Source organism: Moschus berezovskii, chromosome 16 (genome assembly GCF_049115385.1).
Source record: "Moschus berezovskii isolate FMDL1 chromosome 16, NW_MosBer_1.0, whole genome shotgun sequence".
Classification (NCBI taxonomy): domain Eukaryota; kingdom Metazoa; phylum Chordata; class Mammalia; order Artiodactyla; family Moschidae; genus Moschus; species Moschus berezovskii.
In genome coordinates this window covers 74926275-74946259 of record NC_142475.1, presented here as the reverse complement: position 1 = coordinate 74946259, position 19985 = coordinate 74926275, and the positions used below count along the sequence as shown (strand labels likewise).

General features: G+C 37.4%; 1 protein-coding gene across 4 annotated transcripts in view; it reads right to left on the bottom strand.

Annotated features, from left to right (window-relative positions):
- TOX (thymocyte selection associated high mobility group box) overlaps positions 1–19985 on the bottom strand; it is a 330347-nt gene that overhangs the window by 54585 nt on the left and 255777 nt on the right. For all 4 annotated transcript variants that reach the window (XM_088844457.1, XM_088844456.1, XM_055432473.2 and 1 more), the window contains one exon: positions 8672–8953. In XM_088844457.1, the coding sequence (XP_088700583.1) occupies positions 8672–8953 (282 nt within the window). The remainder of the gene's footprint in view (positions 1–8671; positions 8954–19985) is intronic.

Genomic DNA, 19985 nt, shown 5'->3' with positions numbered 1-19985 from the left:
CATTACCACCTAATTGTGGGGTTCTTATTTTTTACTTTGCATTTGACTTTTGTTTGGGAAGGTACAGAAGTGAGCTGTTATTTCAGTCTGTATAATGAACTGGGAATTTGTCAGGCCTACTTTCTGGCTGTAGTTTCATCACGTATTTGAAAACCACATGATCATTTCTCATATACAAAGCCTCCCCAAAGAAAGATATGCTGCTATAATTTGGATCCACTTACATGCCAGGAATGGATTGCATTTTGAAAGACACCTGGCCTTTCTGACCATCAACTATTTGGAATGAACAGAATGATGATAAATATGATTGTGGTGAGAAAATGAGCTAAATGGATTTGTAATATGTCCCTGGACCTTAATTTTGAGTATTGTCTGAATGGATGAAAGTTTATAATTTTATGGCCTAATTTTCCCAGAGACCCTGACTATTGTAGTCTAAAGCAGTACTATCTCATGGAATTTTCTAGGAAGATGGAAATGTTCTCTGTACTCTCTGAAGGTAGGCACTAGTCACATGTGGCAATGGAGTATGCTAAGCTAGAGCAAGTGAGGAACAAGATTCTTTTATTTAATTTTAATTAGATTTAAATGTACATAGTCACACAGGGCTTGGGGCTTCTGTAAGGACTCTACAGCATCGTGTACAAGACACTGTTTTAGAGTATAACATTTCTAGAGTTACTTGGGTTCTAAGACTATAAGAGTTAAATTTAATTCCAATGTCATGATCTTGACAATACAGATGGACCACAGAATGCAAAAATATAAAGTTTCCACAATGACAAACACATTGAGAGTAAGAACAAGGTCCTGTTAATCTTTCCAACCTCACAGCATCAGTATGGAATCTTACATACAGTGGATCACCACACGTTTCCACCTGCATTCTACAGTAGTGGGCAAAGGCTTAGAATGACAAGGAAAAGGACACCTGAAACATATACAAAGTTGTTTGAAAATCATAGCAACTGAGAATATGTCTGGGCTGAGGCCTTACGTGTAATCCTTATCACCCATGGACTTGTTTCATGTTCTGTTAAAGCTCCCATGAAAAAATAAATATATACACAAATGCATAGACATATTACTCTCACAGTAGCTTTACAAAGATATCTGTGCTTCCTGTATTAACTTTTAGACTGATACCTATTTCCCAAATCCCTAGGGGTGTCTTTATGCTTTTGGTAATCCACCTCTGGTCACATCTTATTGCTTAATTAAAATGCTGTATTTAACTTATTTATCACAATAAAACAATAATTTTCCACTTTAAAAAAGCAATGTGTAAATGGTGTTACTTAGATAGCACTTCTTAAGAATACAGAGTCAAGGAGTTAAGACTCAAGGAAAGAGAATCACTGATATTGAAATGTCCCTGGAGAAGTTGGAAATGTCTATAAGCATATTTAAAATAAACTGCCGCGGTCCCAAAGCCTTTAATGGAGCTGGGAGAGCTGTTTAATGCACACTATCTTGCAGTAATCGCTGTAGTTTAAAATAGATTTTAATCAAGCACCATCTGCATAATAGGCTGAACAAACAACATAGAACTCCACTTATAACTCTTATCATATAAAGTAAATATTATAAAATCTTCGCCATAGAAACAGGGCATATTACAGCACTTTTTGTGATGGTACTGTAACTGAAAAATTCTGCTACTTAAATTCATTCTCTCTTTTCTTTCTAAACTATGCCATCTAAAATCCCCTTATGAGAATAAATTCAAATAAGCATGGAAAGTAAGTCATCTAGTTACTGTGAAATCAGTAAGGCTTTAATACCTCTTTCATTTTACAGTTGGGTTTATTATTATCATTAATAATAACTAATTCAATGACTCAAAATATCAGTTATAGAAAACCATATATAAAGTGTTATACTCTTGAAATGATTCACAAGCAGAGGGCACTGTATAGGTTTCATAGTTTGTAAAACAGATTCATTTTTATCTTTGATTCTGCCAAAGATAACTAAGTATTGTTTTAGGATGACTTTAGCAAAAACACTCAGTGGCCTTATATAAGTTAAGAAATTTGGGCCACTGTCCAGAAAAATCACTTTAAAGTGAAGAAAAGATTTGACTATAATTACATACACCTGTTATGTTTATCGGTTTTGTTAGATTCATTTGGTCTTTTCTAAATTTACCTATCTAGGGTGATACATTTATTTATTATTTTAGGTTAAAAATTTCTCTTGCCTGACAGAGAATGCACAAGCTGTTGATACACAGTTCCCATGAATAAAATGCCAGGTAGGCACTTGTGTGTAGCCTCAGTTCAGTTCAGTTGCTCAGTAGTGTCCTACTCTCTGCGATTCGATGGATTGCAGCATGCCAGGCTTCCCTGTCTGTCACCAACTCCCGGAATTTGCTCACTTGTAGCCTCACTTGATGGAGAAGGAAATGGCAACCCACTCCAGTGTTCTTGCCTGGAGAATCCCAGGGATGGGGAGCCTGGTGGGCTTCCGTCTATGGGGTCACACAGAGTCGGACATGACTGAAGTGACTTAGCAGCAGCAGCAGCAGCCTCACTTGAACTTTATTCCATGACTTAATCAAGGTATGCTCAATTATCTAGAGTATGAATCATCTGAGAACATTTACACCCAGGAAACACCACACTGTAGTATAATTTAGCTACTTAAATGGATTTTAGGAACTATTATTTGGAATTGAGTACTACCTGGCTGCTTGACTGAGTTTCACTATTTTCCCCAAAACTACTTTGCTAATAAGCTCAGTCTTAACCACTGGGATACTTTATTTCTGATAAATGAGTACATATTAGTTGCTCGGATCTAAGAAATTCTTAAAAGTATCATACATATTACATCATGTGAAGTGTTTAACAATTGTGTAATAAATACAGTTCAATGTGGAAAATACCAGGTTTTCGAAACCCAATTTTAAATATTCTGTCCTAATGCTAGACAATGTGACTTGACATTTGGTTCCAACACTGCTTGATTTCACTTCACTTCTGTCTACCTACCATTTTTACTTTATTCTAGGAATCTTCTAGCCTTCAGAACAGTAGTAAATAAAGAGTACTTTCCTAAGGCTTATTTAATTGTTCCTCTAGCAACACCCTATTTTCTTTCAGGAAAAAAAAACCCTTCTCTTTCTGTTCAGTATGGTAATGCATACTGGATGAATTAGCAAATTAGTAAGAAACTCTTAAAAGCAAAAACAAGCAAATGCAAGAACCCAGAGAAGCAAGCAGAGTACTAAGGCCAACTATCATCTTGAAGACAGCTGCTGAACCTGGGGAAATTGAGTCAACAGCAGATAGAAGATGAAGCCCATGACTGACCAAAAAAAAGTGGGATGTTTAATGGGAGAGTTCCTATTAAAAGTCAGGACCGAAAAGAATTAGACTTTCTGAGCAGGGTGAAATAAAATGATTTGCCTGGCACGTTCCCTCCCAATCCCTGCAAGGATGATTCTGAAGGCAAGGGGAATAATAGCTTTTGTGATAATTCATAAACAGAAGCCAGCATTTGTAAAGATTTATACCCTGGACACATATGACTAGTGATTTGAAAAACTTTTAAGCCAAAAGTGGCTCTAGATTGTAATGGTCCAAGCTGCTTGGCAGAAGCAAACACAAACCATCTTTAGAGGAGTCTACTTTCAAACCAGGTTGAATAGAATTCTCATAAACTTCTAAAGAATATCAGCTCTTATTTCAAAAGCAAAAAAGTAAAATGAATCAAGGCATTAAAACCAAGGGCCAGTGGCAACAATAGACAACAGACTCAGACCCCAAAAGGCTTCACAGATTGGAATTAACAAATGTTTAAAGAACAAAAGAGATTAAATCCATGGATAAAGAGCAGGCAACTAAAAAAAAAAAAAAATCCAAACAGATCTGAGAAAGAATCAAAACTAGAGACAAAATAATTGAAATTAAAACCCCAATATATGAGCATTAATTTCAGATTTGACACAGCTGAAAGTTGAATTATGAAGTGGGAAATTGATATAAGTAAATTAATCAGAATACAATGGAGTAAGACATCTTCAAAAGATAATGGAGAATCACAATCAATCTAAAATTATTTTTCCTAGTTAAAGTACTTTTTAAGGTAATCTTATTCCCAATAGATCATCATGAGAGAAAATTTCAAAGGCACAGGAAAAACGACGTCAGATGAAAAAATAAATTTTACATGTGAATAAATCTAAAGAAAAAAGACTGTAAAAAACAACAAAAATAGCATTTCATGAAGTTCATAAAATTACATTTAATTTAAAGATAATTTATAATTTAAATTATAATCAAGATAAACAATAGCAATAACTGCTCCAGTATAAATTGAAAGGAGGGTGTTTAGAGTTAAAGTAATTTCGAAGGGTAAAGATATTGATCAATGTTAGACTTTCATGCATTTTTATGTCCATTTTAGACTTTCATGCATTTTTAACATTAGTTACTAAATAAAGAGAAAGATTATAAAATTCAATTTCTGATCTTAAAATGGGAAATTTTGAAATGAGAAAAGTAAGATCAATTTTAAGGAAGGTAAGAAAGAGAAAAAGAAACACAGACATATGTGAGACAAATAGAAAGCAACACACTTAAATGGAGAAAGTAACCCAAGTATTTTAGCATTTATTCAATATGTGAATGTATGTAAATGAGGTCAGGGTCATTATTTTTTTGACATGATACAGGCATGGTTTTATATATAGAAATAAACATAACAGCAAAATATATTAGGTAAAACATGAGAAACATAATTAAAACCAAAAGATTACATCGCTTTTGTCATTAAAAGTCAGTTTCACTTGAAAGTAAAAACTTAACTGACACTGATATACCACTGACAAGAGACACATGCAATCCTTTCAGCAGAGAAGCTGAAAGTAAAAGGATGGAAAAATATATATTGTGATTCTTAGCCCATAATTTCCTTAAAGGGAAAACTGTGCTAAAAATACTGCTGAAATGCCAGATACTTTAAGTGTCTTAAAGTGTCTGTTGTGTTACACGTACTGGATTACAGGCTTAGAACCATAAGCTACCCAAGTTTATATTTTTCTGATGTTTGACTGTATGTCTAGTTTATGACTTCAGGCTGTCAACACAGCTCCATAGCAATCAGGGCCATGGGGAGTGTTTATAAGGTGATAATTTATTTTACTGATGTATTTACAATATTTCTGTCTGTCAAAACAAAGTTATTTCATTTACTTGTTCAATTAGATAAACTGGAATTAATATGCAATTGCTTAAGAGAGCACAAAGTGTTAAGAGGGAAGGTTTAAATGCTTCTTTTTCAGGTGTAAGACTAAATATTCTTTTTTAGTTCTCTTATTAGAAATTATTTAAGTGATCCTTTTGACTAAATAGTACTTCACATTTAACAGGAGCTGTTGCAGTACAACATTCCTAATAAACCCTTCTCATACATAAAGGAAAATTCTTATTTAATTGGCAGTGATGAAGAATGCTTGAACACTTTCATCGGAGGAATTTTTAAAATCATTTAATAAAAATAAGTTGAAAAATGGGCAGGGGAATTCTGAATGGGAGAGAAGGTGAAGGACAGTGTGTATAGCTGGAATGGGAAGATAGCTTTTGAGATGGAAAATGCACTTAAACTAGACATGAACTTGAGAGTATTTGTGTAGAGAAAAAGTCACCTTAATGAAGACATTCTTGAGAAATCCACCTTCACATCATAGCTTATTCAAGAATATACCATTATAGAATATTCCACTACACAACATTTACATGATCATTAGTAATGAGCTATAAATTACTTTGAGATATGGAAGTTAAATGATTGGTTAGGATACTCACTGGCAAAGTTTCACACCTGCCTGGAAACTCATAACATGCAAATTCATACCTCAGCAAAAGTACAGGATACGGACCTGATGTGTCAATAGAAAATGGCGGAATCTATCAATATCAATTCTATGAACTGAATTCTACTCAGTGTGCTACACATACAAATTGAAGAGTGTAGAAAATGCTTTTGTAAGTAAGAATAATCCTGCATAAAATGTACTTTCAGAAGGTGCTAATTTTTCATTAATTTCCTGAAATGTAAACAATGAATACTGATAAAGATCTAATCCAGATGCACAAATTGATCCTTCCTATTAGAAGGATCAATTAGAACATTATTTTTTCCCCCTTGCAATGTAGTACGTATCACTTACGTTAAGAAATTTAACTTGAATCATCATCTATGCATAATCCGACACCTAAAACACTGACCACAAATAGATCCTTGGCGTTCACATTTAGATTCTGGTGCTCACTGGCTGGAGATACCATTAGAAGAATACACATTTTCTTAAAAATTTATTTTGCCCTTGAAGTGATCAGTCAAAGATCAGGCTTTCACTAGCCCGATACATTATTCAAGTCCTATCAGTTAGTCTCCTCCTTCTCTTTTTCTTTCCCTCATGAGAAGATGGCTCACCGACAGGGAGAGACCATGAGGTAGAGGGGATCAGCATGGGCGTTCGTATCTAGCTGTGTAGCTGCTCTAAAACGTATCAGGCATTTATTTTCATCAGGGATGGCAGACAGTATTCATGGAAATGAATGTCATGAAAGAAGAAGTTTATACTCACACAAACCCAGAAACAGGAGGCCCAGCATGCCGTACAGGGTCGTCAAGAGGCAGAGATGGGAGACGGCAGGGAAAGGCCAGAGTTCTCATTGCGGGTTTTGTGGGAAGGAAGGAAGGGGCTGAGTCAGCTCAGGACAGGAAGGTCTGAACAGTTTTCCATGGGCTCTGCTCTAGAGGCGTTCCCTAGTTGTCCATACCTGGTCCTCCGGGGAGATGTGGTGGGGGTACTGGTATGGTGTGTAACAGTTTGATGAAGGAGATGACTTGGCTGTGGCTCTGGATGTGTAGGTATGTCTGTCAAAGATTTGCTCACAGGAGAGTCATTCACTATCTCTAGCTTGGAGAAGGAAATGGCAACCCACTCCAGTGTTCTTGCCTGGAGAATCCCAGGGACGGGGGAGCCGGGAAGGAGGCCGTCTATGGGGTCACACAGAGTCGGACACGACTGAAGTGACTTAGCAGCAGCAGCAGTAGGAATGAGCTACCCTGGAAGTGCTTCGAGGATTAAGGCCCTAAATGTTAGAGCTTCAAGAATACTGAAAATAATAAAATGTTAACATAGCAGCCTTGTCTTTTGACATCAGGCTGAATAAATCTATGTGTCACTATTTGAATTGCTAAAAGATTAGTGTAGCCGCTGCTGCTGCTAAATCACTTCAGTCATGTCTGACTCTGTGTGATCCCACAGACGGGAGCCTACAAGGCTCCTCCATCCCTGGGATTCTCCAGGCAAGAACACTGGAGTGGCTTGCCATTTCCTTCTCCAATGCACGAAAGTGAAAAGTGAAAGTGAAGTCGTTCAGTCGTGTCCAACTCTTCGACACCTCATGGACTGCAACCCACCAGGCTCCTCCGTCCATGGGATTTTCCAGGCAAGAGTATTGGAGTGGGTTGCCACTGCCTTCTCCATTGTAGCTAGCAATTGTTAACTGTATAGATCAGTATTGCCTTTTGTTTCCCCAAAACAAAATTCTCACAAAGTGAAAAGAAACAAACGACTGACACACATGACAGTTCATTAGTGACATTAGAAATGAGGAGGAATATGAAGTATGAATGTAGCTGCCAGTATTTTTCACAGTAACCAGGGACAAGAGTCCTTAAGGGGTAAAATTTGAAAGATGCTTGACTGATGTGGTGCTTTAGTCAATTAAGTCATGTCTGACTCTTCTGAGACCCCATGGACTGTAGCCCATCAGTCTCCTCTGTCCATGGGATTTTCCAGGCAAAGATACTGGAGTTGGTTGCCATTTTCTTTTTCAGGGGATTGTCCCAACCCAGGGATTGAACCCTCTTCTCCTGAATTGCAGGTGAATTCTTTACTACTGTGCTACTAGGGAAGCCCACCTGATTGATAACCAAGGCAATAAAAAGATGATTTTGGTGTTCTTGACTGAGAGTATACTTGGTTATGACATAATCATTTGACAAGGCTGCCTTGAATACTTTAAAGAGCTAACTACTTTTGTAGCTAATTTTCCAAAAATAAGGACAACGAAGACCCATCTTTATACAGATAACTTAAGGTGATGCAGACAGACAACCATAATGGCCTGGGGTTAACAAAAGATAAGTAAAGAAGCACCCAGGCTCCTTTCTCTGGAAGGGCATCATTTAGTACTTCTGACCCTTCTTTTCTTCATCCTAATATGACATGTTTGGATCAGATGATCTCAGAGATTTCTCTAACCATCACACACACACAGACCCATCATTATATCCCTGGGATATTGCCTTTTTAAAATAAAGTAGTTAAATTGAAAGATATTTTTGAATGAGCAGTGAATTAAGCCTGACTTTGGATATTGAGTCCTAGATGTTTGTTTCTTCTCCCTTACTCACTAGCAGATCCTGTACTGTGTGGATGCAACTTACTCCTATGTTTAGTACATTTGCATCTGAAGGATTTGTTAGGAACTTAAAAATGTACTTGGACAAGCACGTGATTTAACTCATTCAGTCCCCCACAATGCTTCCCATTTCGATGATATTACCCCCATCCACCTGAAATCAGGGAAAGTGTTAATGAACAGTATTATTTTAGGCAGCAAGCATTTCTTGTAAGTCCTACCTTAGAGGCATCATCACCTTCATCTTCGTGCACTGAGCTGGATGGTGAAGGAGTCGCAGACTTGCTTCCAGGAGGAGATGGTGAGTTGTGGGGGACGCTGCCCCCTCCCACGTTAAGTCCGAGCTGAGCGCTGAGCTGTGACTGGTTGATGGTGGTCAGCTGGCCATGTGGCATCATTCCCGGCTGCTGCCTGAGGTCTGCAGGCTGAGCCCTTGGTCTCATGGCTGCCATCTGAGGATGGGAGCTATACTGCGTTCCTTCTGGGTTCCGTATATCTTGCATCTACAAAAAATGGACAGGAATAATTTTTCACAAAATGTGTTTCTGGAAAATAAAATCCCTAGGCCTTAAAACTCCAGTTTTTAAGTTTAAAACTCTTGGTCAACTATACACATTTCCACCCTTCTCCTAGAGAAGGATAATCCTAACCGTATATATCACCCTAAAGATACTAAAGTACAGAATGTTGGAAATCCATTGACATTACATTTCATTATTCAAGACCTGGTTAATTATATTTACAGTCCTTCTTCACAATGCAGTGAAATTCAAACATATATCATTAACAGATACTGATAGTGTAAGTTTCAAAATACTGATGTTTATTAGTGTGTCAATATTATATAATTATTAGTGATTACAGCATTCACTGGTGCCTCAGAATGTGAAGAATCCGCCTGTGATGCAGGAGACACAGGTTCAGTCCCTGGGTCAGGAAGATCTCCTGGAGAAGGGAACGGCTACCCACTCTAGTAGTCTAGTCTGGGAAATCCCACAGACAGTGGAGCCTGGCGGGCTACAGTCCATGGGGTCTCAAAGAGTCAGAGACAACTGAGTAATTAATATTACACTACTACTACAGCATTCACAGTAATTCATGAAAATCCATTTCTTTGATTCTCATCAATTAAAAAAGGTTTTGAAAGTTAAGCATACTATGGTTCTCAGCTTCATTCTTTATAGGCTAGTATTGGCCATATGATCTATGAACTTCTGACTTAGAACACTTACAGGCTGATATTAGCCAATTGATTAATTGACTATTGAAATGATTTGACTACCTAGTCAGATTCGAAAGTAAAGATCTAAAGTTGCAAGGTCATGATATTAATCCATTATGCTATCTGGGTCACTGCTTTTTAGCCTTAATGAGACTCACTCTTATAATTCAAGCAGTGAATTTTGTCTCTGCAAGGATTAGAATTAGAAGCATTGGAGGATGAAGCTCTTAATGCATCTAGAGGTCAAATGTATTGTATAAGAGAAGTGTGGTGAATTTCACTTAATATTTCTGTGGCATTTTCAAACTTAAAGTAATGGGAATATCTTGTGGGGCTTACAGAAGCAGCTCAGTTTTGTTCTTGCTGAAGGGTACTGGGGAGTTCATGCAGGTAAAAGATTTATAAAGCAACAGAGAGAAAAAAGAAATGGAAAAAAGAAGGGCAGTTCTTTTTTAACATGAAGAGATATATGTTAAATTTACATTTGGGAATGGAAAAAGTAAAATAAAAGTTACCTTTCTCTATTTCATTAAGAAAAAAACCCCATACAATGTCAGAATGCCTAGTAATTACCAATCTGCAAATGTTACCATGACATGGAAATAATGAAAAGGGCAATAGGTAACTTAGTCATAGGGTTTTTTTCTTTTGGTAATAAAATCATTTTCTACCAATGCTCTCTAGGCATCTTACCAACCCAGTTAGACCTGACTGAAACAGGAGTTGTGACTGAAGAGGTGTCTGCCTGTGTTCTCTGTATTAGGTTCACTGTCCCCACAAGTCATCATATTAGTCAATACTCCCCTTCTGACCTTTCCAACTCTTGCTACTGCTTCATCTTCAGACTCAGTTCTAGGTATCCTAGACTTTGGCTCTCCTAGGAGATGGGTTAGGCTGACCCTATGCTTTTATAGGCATTGCTTTCCTGGTTCAAATCAACCTTTTCCCCCATAATTTAAACCATGTCCCTCTAACCTTTCAAAAGCAGCTCACAGTTCTCCTTTCTATGAAACCCCTCATTAAGCAGTTATTACTATTCAATGATATATGTTAGCTCTGAAGAGGCCCTAGTGACATGCTCTCAGTGAAAAGAAGAGACTGAGGGGTTTTGAATATCTGTTGAATAACTATATAAATAAATGAATAAAACCCAGAGACCTTAAAAAATGATTTACCCAAATCACAGAGTTGGAGTTAAAACCTACATCTCTCAGTTCTAGTCTTTGATACTTCCGACTGTATTAAGCAGCTAATCCAATATTTTATGTATCCTAAAGGGATAGTTATAGTTAATCAAAGGTAATCAAACACACCTGTCCAAACTGTCTACCCAAATCCACGGTTTTTATTGAGTCCATTCATGTTGCCTCCACTCATGTTTACTAAAATAGTGTTTGTTCCTGTGTAACTGTTCATATAACTTCTATAATCTGATCAATACTAGCATTCATGGTTATCCTCAAGTTGTGCCACTGAATCTCTTTTCAGGCCCGTACTCTAAGGTCTTGGGTCATACTGTGCTTTTATTTTAGACTTTTAGCATGTGGAACTGGTATTTCATTGTGGGCACTGGCTAACGGGAGCCCATAAAGGGTACTGTTCTATATATAGGGCAGCTCCCTCTCCCAACCCTACACCAAACAAAGCAGTTACATGCATATTCAAACATATCTGTTTTGTAGAGTACTGTAAATTAAAAATGATTACTAACAGAATCATATTTTAAATTATTTTCCCAAAAGTATGTAACTAATTGATATTTTATTTCTCTGTCACAGAAATCCCAAGTTACAAACTTGAACAGTGTGCAACTTATCTGGAGCTCACTTCTCACTCTTTCAGCAACATTGTAGTTTTCACATGACATGGTGGAAAGTGATCTCTAAGTTACCTACACACAGAGTTTCCAGATTTATGCCTACAAATTCCACCTCATAGCACCTATCTCTTTCACCATTTTGTAATATTTTCTTAAAATTATTATTCTCCCATGCTAATTAGTGTGGTGAGTAGATCTCTGAGTATTGAAGCTGTATTTCCACCTTTGTAATTTTAGTAGAAGGAGGTGAAAGGGAGTAAGAAATCAGTCTGGGTAGGGACCATGAAGCACTCAATAGGATACTACTTTTTCAACAGACTTACCATTAGTTCAAAATATCGTGTAACCAATGGTATTAGGCCAGGCAGACTGCAGCTTTAACACTGAATCAAAGACCACTTCTCCCGTGTGGAGGGTGGCAAGCACAAATTAGAGAGCACATTCATCTCTTTAGCCCTCAGATGCACTTAGAAATAGATTTTAACACCCTTGGTGACATTTCTAAATTAGGAGGAGTTTTTTCATTCCACCCTGCTTTCATAGGAGTCAGTTCAGTGTTCATCACTGCCTAATGTATAACATGGGGCAAATTAAACTGGAGGGAGCTTGATTACTCAAAACTAAAAATAATTAGTCAGCTCATGAAGGTAAGCAAATGTTTTGATTACTGGTTTCCTTCTAGAAAGATAGTGACTGACTACAGATCTTAATGTGAAATATGAAACATCAACTTGCAAAATATTATTTCCTGTTACTCTTCAGTATTTTCCATGTATTGTGAACAATTCACTTAAGTCATGCTTAATCTCAACCGCTATTCTGACTCCTCTTGGCTCTATCATTGACTTCTATTCTTCTTACAACTTTCCACCCCTAAATGATTCCCTAATATTCTGTTTCTGAGTCACATTTCTTCCATCTAGCTAAGATGCATCACAATTTTGTTAGTGGGGAATTTCTAAATGAAAATATACAATTCTGGCCCAAATTCTGGGTCTAACTCCGCTAGACATCACTACTTGGACATCACCCCTGCTGGAAAACTGAACAAAGTTTTCTTTCTCAAAACTATTTTGTACTCTGTGTCCAGTTTCTCGTGATGACACCTTCATCCTCTTCATCAGCTCTACTCAAAATGTTCTAGTAATTTTTGGTTCATTCCTTTTCTATCAAACTCTGGTGGGTTCCACTCAGTTGGCTCCCTCCCATCTGACCTTCTCTCACCCCACACCATTCACGTATTTCAGGCTTTCACTACCTCTTCACTTGCAACAGCTACTTAATGTTTAATAAAAAGAACATCTTCACATCCAGACCAAAGAGTGTAAAATTAACCTCATGAGTCAGACTCAAATACTTCCCAGTGATATCTGCCTCCCAAATGGAATCCAAACTCTTTGGCATGTTATTCAAGATTCCAAATAAACTTTATTCCTTATGTGTCCGTCAAATACCTAATTATTCAACTAAACCCAGCTAACTGCTTTTCTTTGCCTCTATCTCTCTCCCTTGAACATGTGCCTTGTTTATGCCGCTCTTTCAGCATTCACTTTCTGAGCAGTTGCTGTCTGAAAATTTGAAAAACAGTTAAAAAATACTTTGCTCAGTGACTTGCGGTTTGCACAGAACTTTCACCTGTTGGGCCTTATAATTCCCCTTTGAGGCAGAAATGTCTGTTTACACAAGTTTACTGAGGATGGTAGAGCTTAAATGGTCTCAGATCTCTCTACCAACAAAGATTAGAGTAGAAATACGCTTATTTTACATGTTTGTGTTCATGTCACAATTCCATGATGCCATTACCATATTCACATATCCAAACACTGAATAAATTTTAAAGTTCAAAAGTCAGCTCATCTACTAAGCTTCAGGAACCTTCTTATTCTGAACTGCTAAAGCATTCTGCTTGAACTTTGTGGGCACTACTTTTAAATTTCTTATGTGTGCATGTATTTCTACAAGGTAATCTTGTACCTTGACTTTGTATCTTTGCACATGACTAAAGCATTTTTCAGTTCTTCCTGAGATCTCTTTTAGTTAAATTAGGCATTTCAGTATTCTAAAAACACTTGCCTAGTCAGTGTATAAATGAAGAAATGAACACTACAAGTACAAACTGACTTCAGCCAGTATGATGATCTCTATTTTTTCCTGTGAACTTCATCTAGCTTTAGTCCCAAGGTGAAAAGAAAATATGAATAATGTCTGTTTCCATTTGTGGCAGAAATCTCAAGCTGTACCTTCTGATCCTCATTTACTTTGGTCCAGAGGGACAAGACTCTGGTATTTAGCTTGTCGAGCCAAAAAGCTGGCTAACAGAGGACACTGCCTCCTTTATTGGCAGCTTTATGGTCATACGACCATGTTTTGACTACTGAAATATAAATGAAAGTGTTGGGTGGTCCTTCCAAGAAATCTCCTTGAAGGAAGGGTTCACTTTCCTTTGTTCTCTTTCTGCTGGAAAAAAATGTGGGTGTGGTGATTAGAGCTCAGGAAACTGTCTTGGACCAAGAGGCGGCACCCTAACATTTTTCGACTCATGGAAAGAAGCCTGAGTGTCTGACTATCATGAACACATCAGACCACGGATGGTCTACTTACCATGGGAGTATGTAATGTGGAAGGGAAGTAAAGGATAATCTTTTACAGTCCTCTTGAGTTTTCTATTGTACATAGCAGAACTAATCTTGCTTGATACACCCTAATAGATTATAAACTCAAAAAAGTGGGGATAGAAATCTACTTCATTTACCAGTGTAGCCCTCATATCTAGCACTCACCTTGACACACTGTAGATACTCAGCACGTTTCTTGAATTCCATCAAACAGATGCTCGGGTACATTTAGGACTGATGACTTGGGCTTTACATAAGTAATATTAAAAATCCTTGATCTTTTGGGAACTTCCTTTGCTAAATTCTTAGGACCCAATTGTCTCAAGGTGCTTTCTAACGTGTGTGTGAATTTCTCATTTTGTTTATTTCAAGCCCAGTGAACTTTGTTTTTTTCTTGACTAAAATTCCTGCATGTCATTGGCATTTTAGTCTTGAATGGCTCTTAATAGTTATCTCCCCATTGGGGAAACCTGATCCATTGAACATAGAGGATAGATTTCACTTTTTTGAAAACTGGAACTGTTTCCTTAAATTTTACAGATTTTTGTTGAGGATTAATATTGTTCTTAATTATAGAAGCTAAAAAATGTCAATTGAAGTAATGGAGGAGGATTATGATGATGAAGAGATTTTCACTGAGTTCCTTCAAAACCTTTTTCCAATTAATGGAAAGCAAAGGCTCAGTTAAAATCAATTAGGAAACCAAAGCAGATATCATGTGTTCTCCCTCCTGACCTGCATATTACATCCATGGCTTGATGCTAATATAACATTCTTTTCTCCCCTGGCCCACACCTACAGTGTAAGAGTGCCAGGCTGAGGAACAGCTGGAGAGGGACTCTGTGGGCCCACTCTGACACAGATTTAAACACGTTTGCACGTTATTTTTCTTGGGTTCTCTTTGAAAAGGAAAAGAAAAAAATACCCAGGTTGTTCAGCTCAGATTATCGTTTTAAAAAACGAGTAACATTTTGTGTATAACTAATAAAAAAAATCCTTAAAACATTAGCTGTATTAGTAACTAAAGGGTGTTAAAATTGCACACTTGAATGGCATCAGAACAAATGAAGGCCCGAGTTTCCGTATTTAAAATTGTGTGTTTCCCAATCCTTCAGAGTCTGTTTTCTTCTTTCAAATATCAGCATCCTTCACAGTCCAACGTGCGAGCCTTGAAAGCTATCATTATCGCTGCCTCCAGCAGACAATCCGTATCAAAACAGTTGTACACATAAAGCTCGAACGACGTCTTGGCTCTCTCTGCTCTGATCCAGCTGTTTGAGTGAACAGCAGTTGGTGAACAGAGCCTGGAACATGGGGAGCCCTGAGGCCTTATTTGCTAATGCGGCTCCACCAGCTGCTGCTTTCTGTGGGCTTTGCAGGCGAGGCCTGGAAGTTTGCCAGTTGTAGCAGGAACAAGAGAACGTGAGGAATCTCTGAAGCCCTTCCGTTTACCCCTGTCTGTCAGCATTTGACACCCTCTGCTGTGGAGTGTTTTTCCCAGCGCCATGAGGAGACCCCGCTGGCTTAGGCTATGACAAGTGCTTATTCTCGGTCCCTTTAATACACACTATCAAACATACACCGTCCTCAGCATCCAAAGAAAAGCTTCTGAGCCTTGCTCTTGGTACTCCATCCAGCCCTGCATGATTAATCAGGCTAGGAAGGCTAAGCGTTTCCATTTTTCTTAGGAATAATGCACTCTAAGAGGCTATGAGAAGAATGTAAATGTTTATATTATTTAAGTCTCCAATTTGATTACATATTTTTGCCAGGGATTCAATTAATATGTAAATGTATACACCCGAACAAATGCATGGGTAAATTTAATAATCAAATTTATTATTTTCCTAAATGCATTTCCAAGAGAGAGCTAAATTATTTGTTGTCCAAACAAATTAAGTCATTTCTATGTGATCTCCTTGTGTGATCTACTTATTAGTTAAAAACATGTATTTTAAATAAGCTTTAACATTTTTGACTATTAGATTTCTGACTCTGAAGACCAATATTTAACATCAGAAGAGGGGAAATCTAGGAAATACATATGTATAGCACATGTTACATTTTTTAAAATGAGGAAAAATGCAGTTTGAAAAAAAGATTGAGGATTTTTATGAAAATGTATTTTTATCCTCAATATTTGACCAGAATAACTTGATTTCAATTTTGATGTTCCAAAAAAACCTGTTTTTTAATTTAACATTTGGAGTCTACTTTTCTTCCCATAGACAATATGGATGAATAGATTCAGATTTCTTTACAATGTACTAGAATGGAACATCTGTAGTTTAGTTAGGATGGTGCATGTCTTAAGTCGTGTTTGACTATTTGTGACCCTATGGACTGTAGCCTGCCAGACTCCTCTGTCTTTGGGATTCTTTAGGCAAGAATACTGGAGTAGGATGCTGTGCCCTCCTCCAGGGGATCTTCCCAATCCAGAGATTGAACACGCATCTCTGTGTCTCCTGCATTGGCAAGTGGGTTCTTTATCACTAGCGCCACCTAGGGAGTCCCTCAACCTGAACTGTACCGTCTGAGTCACCAGGGATGTTTCCATTAGTTAGGAGAGTCATCAGAAAACTAATTATTACAAGAAAGCAAAAACTCTGAAGCATAATTCAATAGACATTCGCCAAAAGGACAGACATAGCACTCTCCAGGACTACCATCCTCGGGGAAGATAAGAACCACCTCAGAAACCAAGTGCTCAAGTCCACAGGCGCTCCCACCACACCACACCATCCACCTCCTTCAGATGGGGTCTCTCCCTCATGGCAGCCTCTCCCATGAATCAGGACCCTTGTTACACAAGGGACTGGGTATGATATAAGAAAACATCATTGAAAGTTTTAAACATCATGGCTAAAATTTACACTGGCTAAAGAGCACTTAAAATTTTTAATTAAAACAATTTAACTTAATTTTTTGTATGTTCTTCCAGGGATGAACCAAAGATCAAATGTCAAAGACAGAAAGCCACAGAAGGAGGTAGGACCCTCAACCTCTAAATGTCCTCAGTGTCCTTGCCAGGTACTAGCCCTCCTCGACAGAACTCGACTTCAACATCCCCTAGGTGCAGAAAGAAACACCTAAGTCCGCCCTAGTGTGTGCATCTGGATTCGTTATTATAAACTGGAAAAGCAATTCTATACCATTTTATTTGATTTCTTTCTCTTCCTTTTCCCAGATGGGAGGGAGTGTGTTATGGTGGAAGGAACCCTGCTCATGACATCATCAGACTAGCACTGATTCTAATGACTTACCCTACTTTTAATTTACCTGGTCCTCATTGTCCATTTCAGCAAAATAGATGGACAACAATATTTCAACAACAATTATTGATTGAGTGCTTCCTTTGTGCCAGGCACTGCTCCAGGTACCAGGTAAACAACAGTGAGAAGCACACAGAAATTCCTCCCTACGAGCTCTTACTAATATAGGAAATGGACAATGTGATAAAAAGTGTGAGGTATAGTTTGACAGAGGTTAAGTTTTAAAGAGACCAATATGAGAGAAATGTACTGACCTTAAATGCTTGTTTCAAAGTGCAATTGTGAGGATTAACTAAAATAAAAACCATGAAGACATTTTGCCAAATGTAAACTTATTCTGGGTTGATGCTCCCATGCATTCCTTTTTGTGGAAGAGGCTGCTATTTATCTTTTGCTATCAACCTTGGGTTGCTTTCCCTGACTAGTTCTAGTTCATGGTGAACCACAAACATGGTTGTGACCAAGCATTCTGGCAGCCCAAAGCTTGCATCTGTAGAGACTTTCTCTGAGATAAGCTGGGCAGCTCATGTCACACAGCACAGGAGTTTGCTGTGAGAAAGTAAATAGTCCCTGATCAGTGCTAATAGGCTAACTGGGAGATACAAAGTTCAAAAAATTTTTAATGCATAAAAATATGTTGCAGTTCACAGTGTCCCATTCTTTCCCATCAACTCTGTGCATATACTCTCTCCTTTGGATCACAATGATGTCTGGGAGCTTGTGGGGTAGACCGATACTTTCTAACTGCACAGTTGGAAAGATGTTTTTTTACTCAGATTGAGGCACTGCATCTTTTACTGTTTCATGTCAACACTCTTTGTCTCTTGCTGTTATGGTTACACCATCAACATTTCAGTATTACCAAGCTTGACACTGTGCTTCAGGGGGGCCTTGAATAGGTTCCTCTGCCCAGCTCAAGTAAAGCAGACACACAGATGTGCAATGGATGAGCTTGGCTCTTAGGTGAGAAGGACAGCTCTCATAATTCTAATTAAAGGCAGGACATGAGGCTCACAGACTGAAATTTCTGCCTTATCTAAAAGGGTTTGGGGGACCCTCTGGTTCTCCAAATGGCTGAATCAGCAGTTCCTACACACTTGTCCACCTCTGGTGCTAGGAGTCTGTGAGTCTGCTCAGGGTCTACCTGTGATTAGAGTCAGTGAAGTTCTTTATTTGTACAGATCCTGTCTTTCATATCTACTACAAAGTGTAGGCAATGCTTTGTTCACAGGGCTATAATCTTATATTAACGTGTATTCAAACATGCTAATGTCTGTTCACATTTCCTCTGCTTTGATGTTCTCAGAGAAGGGACTGAATAATGTGCCTTATTTTCAGAACTCTTTCAAAGGATTGTGTGCATTGAAACAAAAAGAATGGATTAGAAGAATAGGTGATAAGAAAATTGGGAAATGTTACAAGACATGCCCTGTGGGAGTTGTGGTTTTTCTATGAGAACTTGCTCCGTGTATTTATAGCATCACAAGTCCACTGAAATGGTTTTTTAAATACTATACTCAGACCAGAAAATTTAACTGAATTTCATACTTTCCACTGGAATATTAATGGGGCGCTAGTAAAAGTGGAGATGTCAAGTGGAATATTGACTTCTTAATATCAGTTCAGAAAAGTGATATTTGAGTTCATTTAGAGGATGTTAAATCATTAAATACACATGACATTCCCTTAAAAGTACATCTCAAGAGGCAAAATTAAAACCTGTATTCTGCTTGGCCCAGATAGTTTCCCTATACAGAATATTTGTATGCTCCCAACTTATTGGGGACTTGAAAATAGTGCATTTTAAAATTAGTATGTTATTATGGAAATCTTCCAATAATCCTTTTAATAATATATTATAAAACATTAAAATAGCATGAAACCAAGATAGGAGAGGCTAGAAATCCTCTCCCATTGAGTATAATATTAATGACTTGGTAAAATTGGTCTAGGAAAATTACAATGTCTTTCATTTCCTTAAAAGTGTCTGACTTGGTAAGTGACCTTAAGCTCCTTTAAAACAATTAAAAGATTCAAATATTTGTCCATCAAAATTTTATAGCATGTTAGATAATGGGATGAATGTAGTTATATACAGTCTCTGTATTTCTGGGTATACCTAATTTAGTTAATATTAACATTACTTGCTCATTTATGCTTTTATACACTTTGAGTCATATAAGGTCAAGGTCTCTAATCATAAAACTACTGACTGTTATTCATGCTAATATAAAAACCCTTTCTTTAAAACAACTGCCAATAAATTTCATTATAAAAAAGTTATTAAAAGGGTTAAAAACCTACTTAATGTCAAAGAATTTGCATGACTCAAACTTCTAATAAAGAGAGAGAATAGGCTTTCTTTCTGAATTATTTAAATCTTTATGACTGTGCACTGAACCATGAAATTAGAAAAGTGTTATTAGAAGTGTTCTCTGGTTTTTATAAAAGTTGAAGCCCAGAATGTATCAAGCTATAGTCTTTAACTAGACTAGTTAAAGCAGGAGGTTTTTAATCCCAAATACATGGCTTCTACTGATAGAAAGGTCATAATTAAAACTCTATCCTGTAGCTTGGTGATAATAAAATTATTATTACAGAAGCACA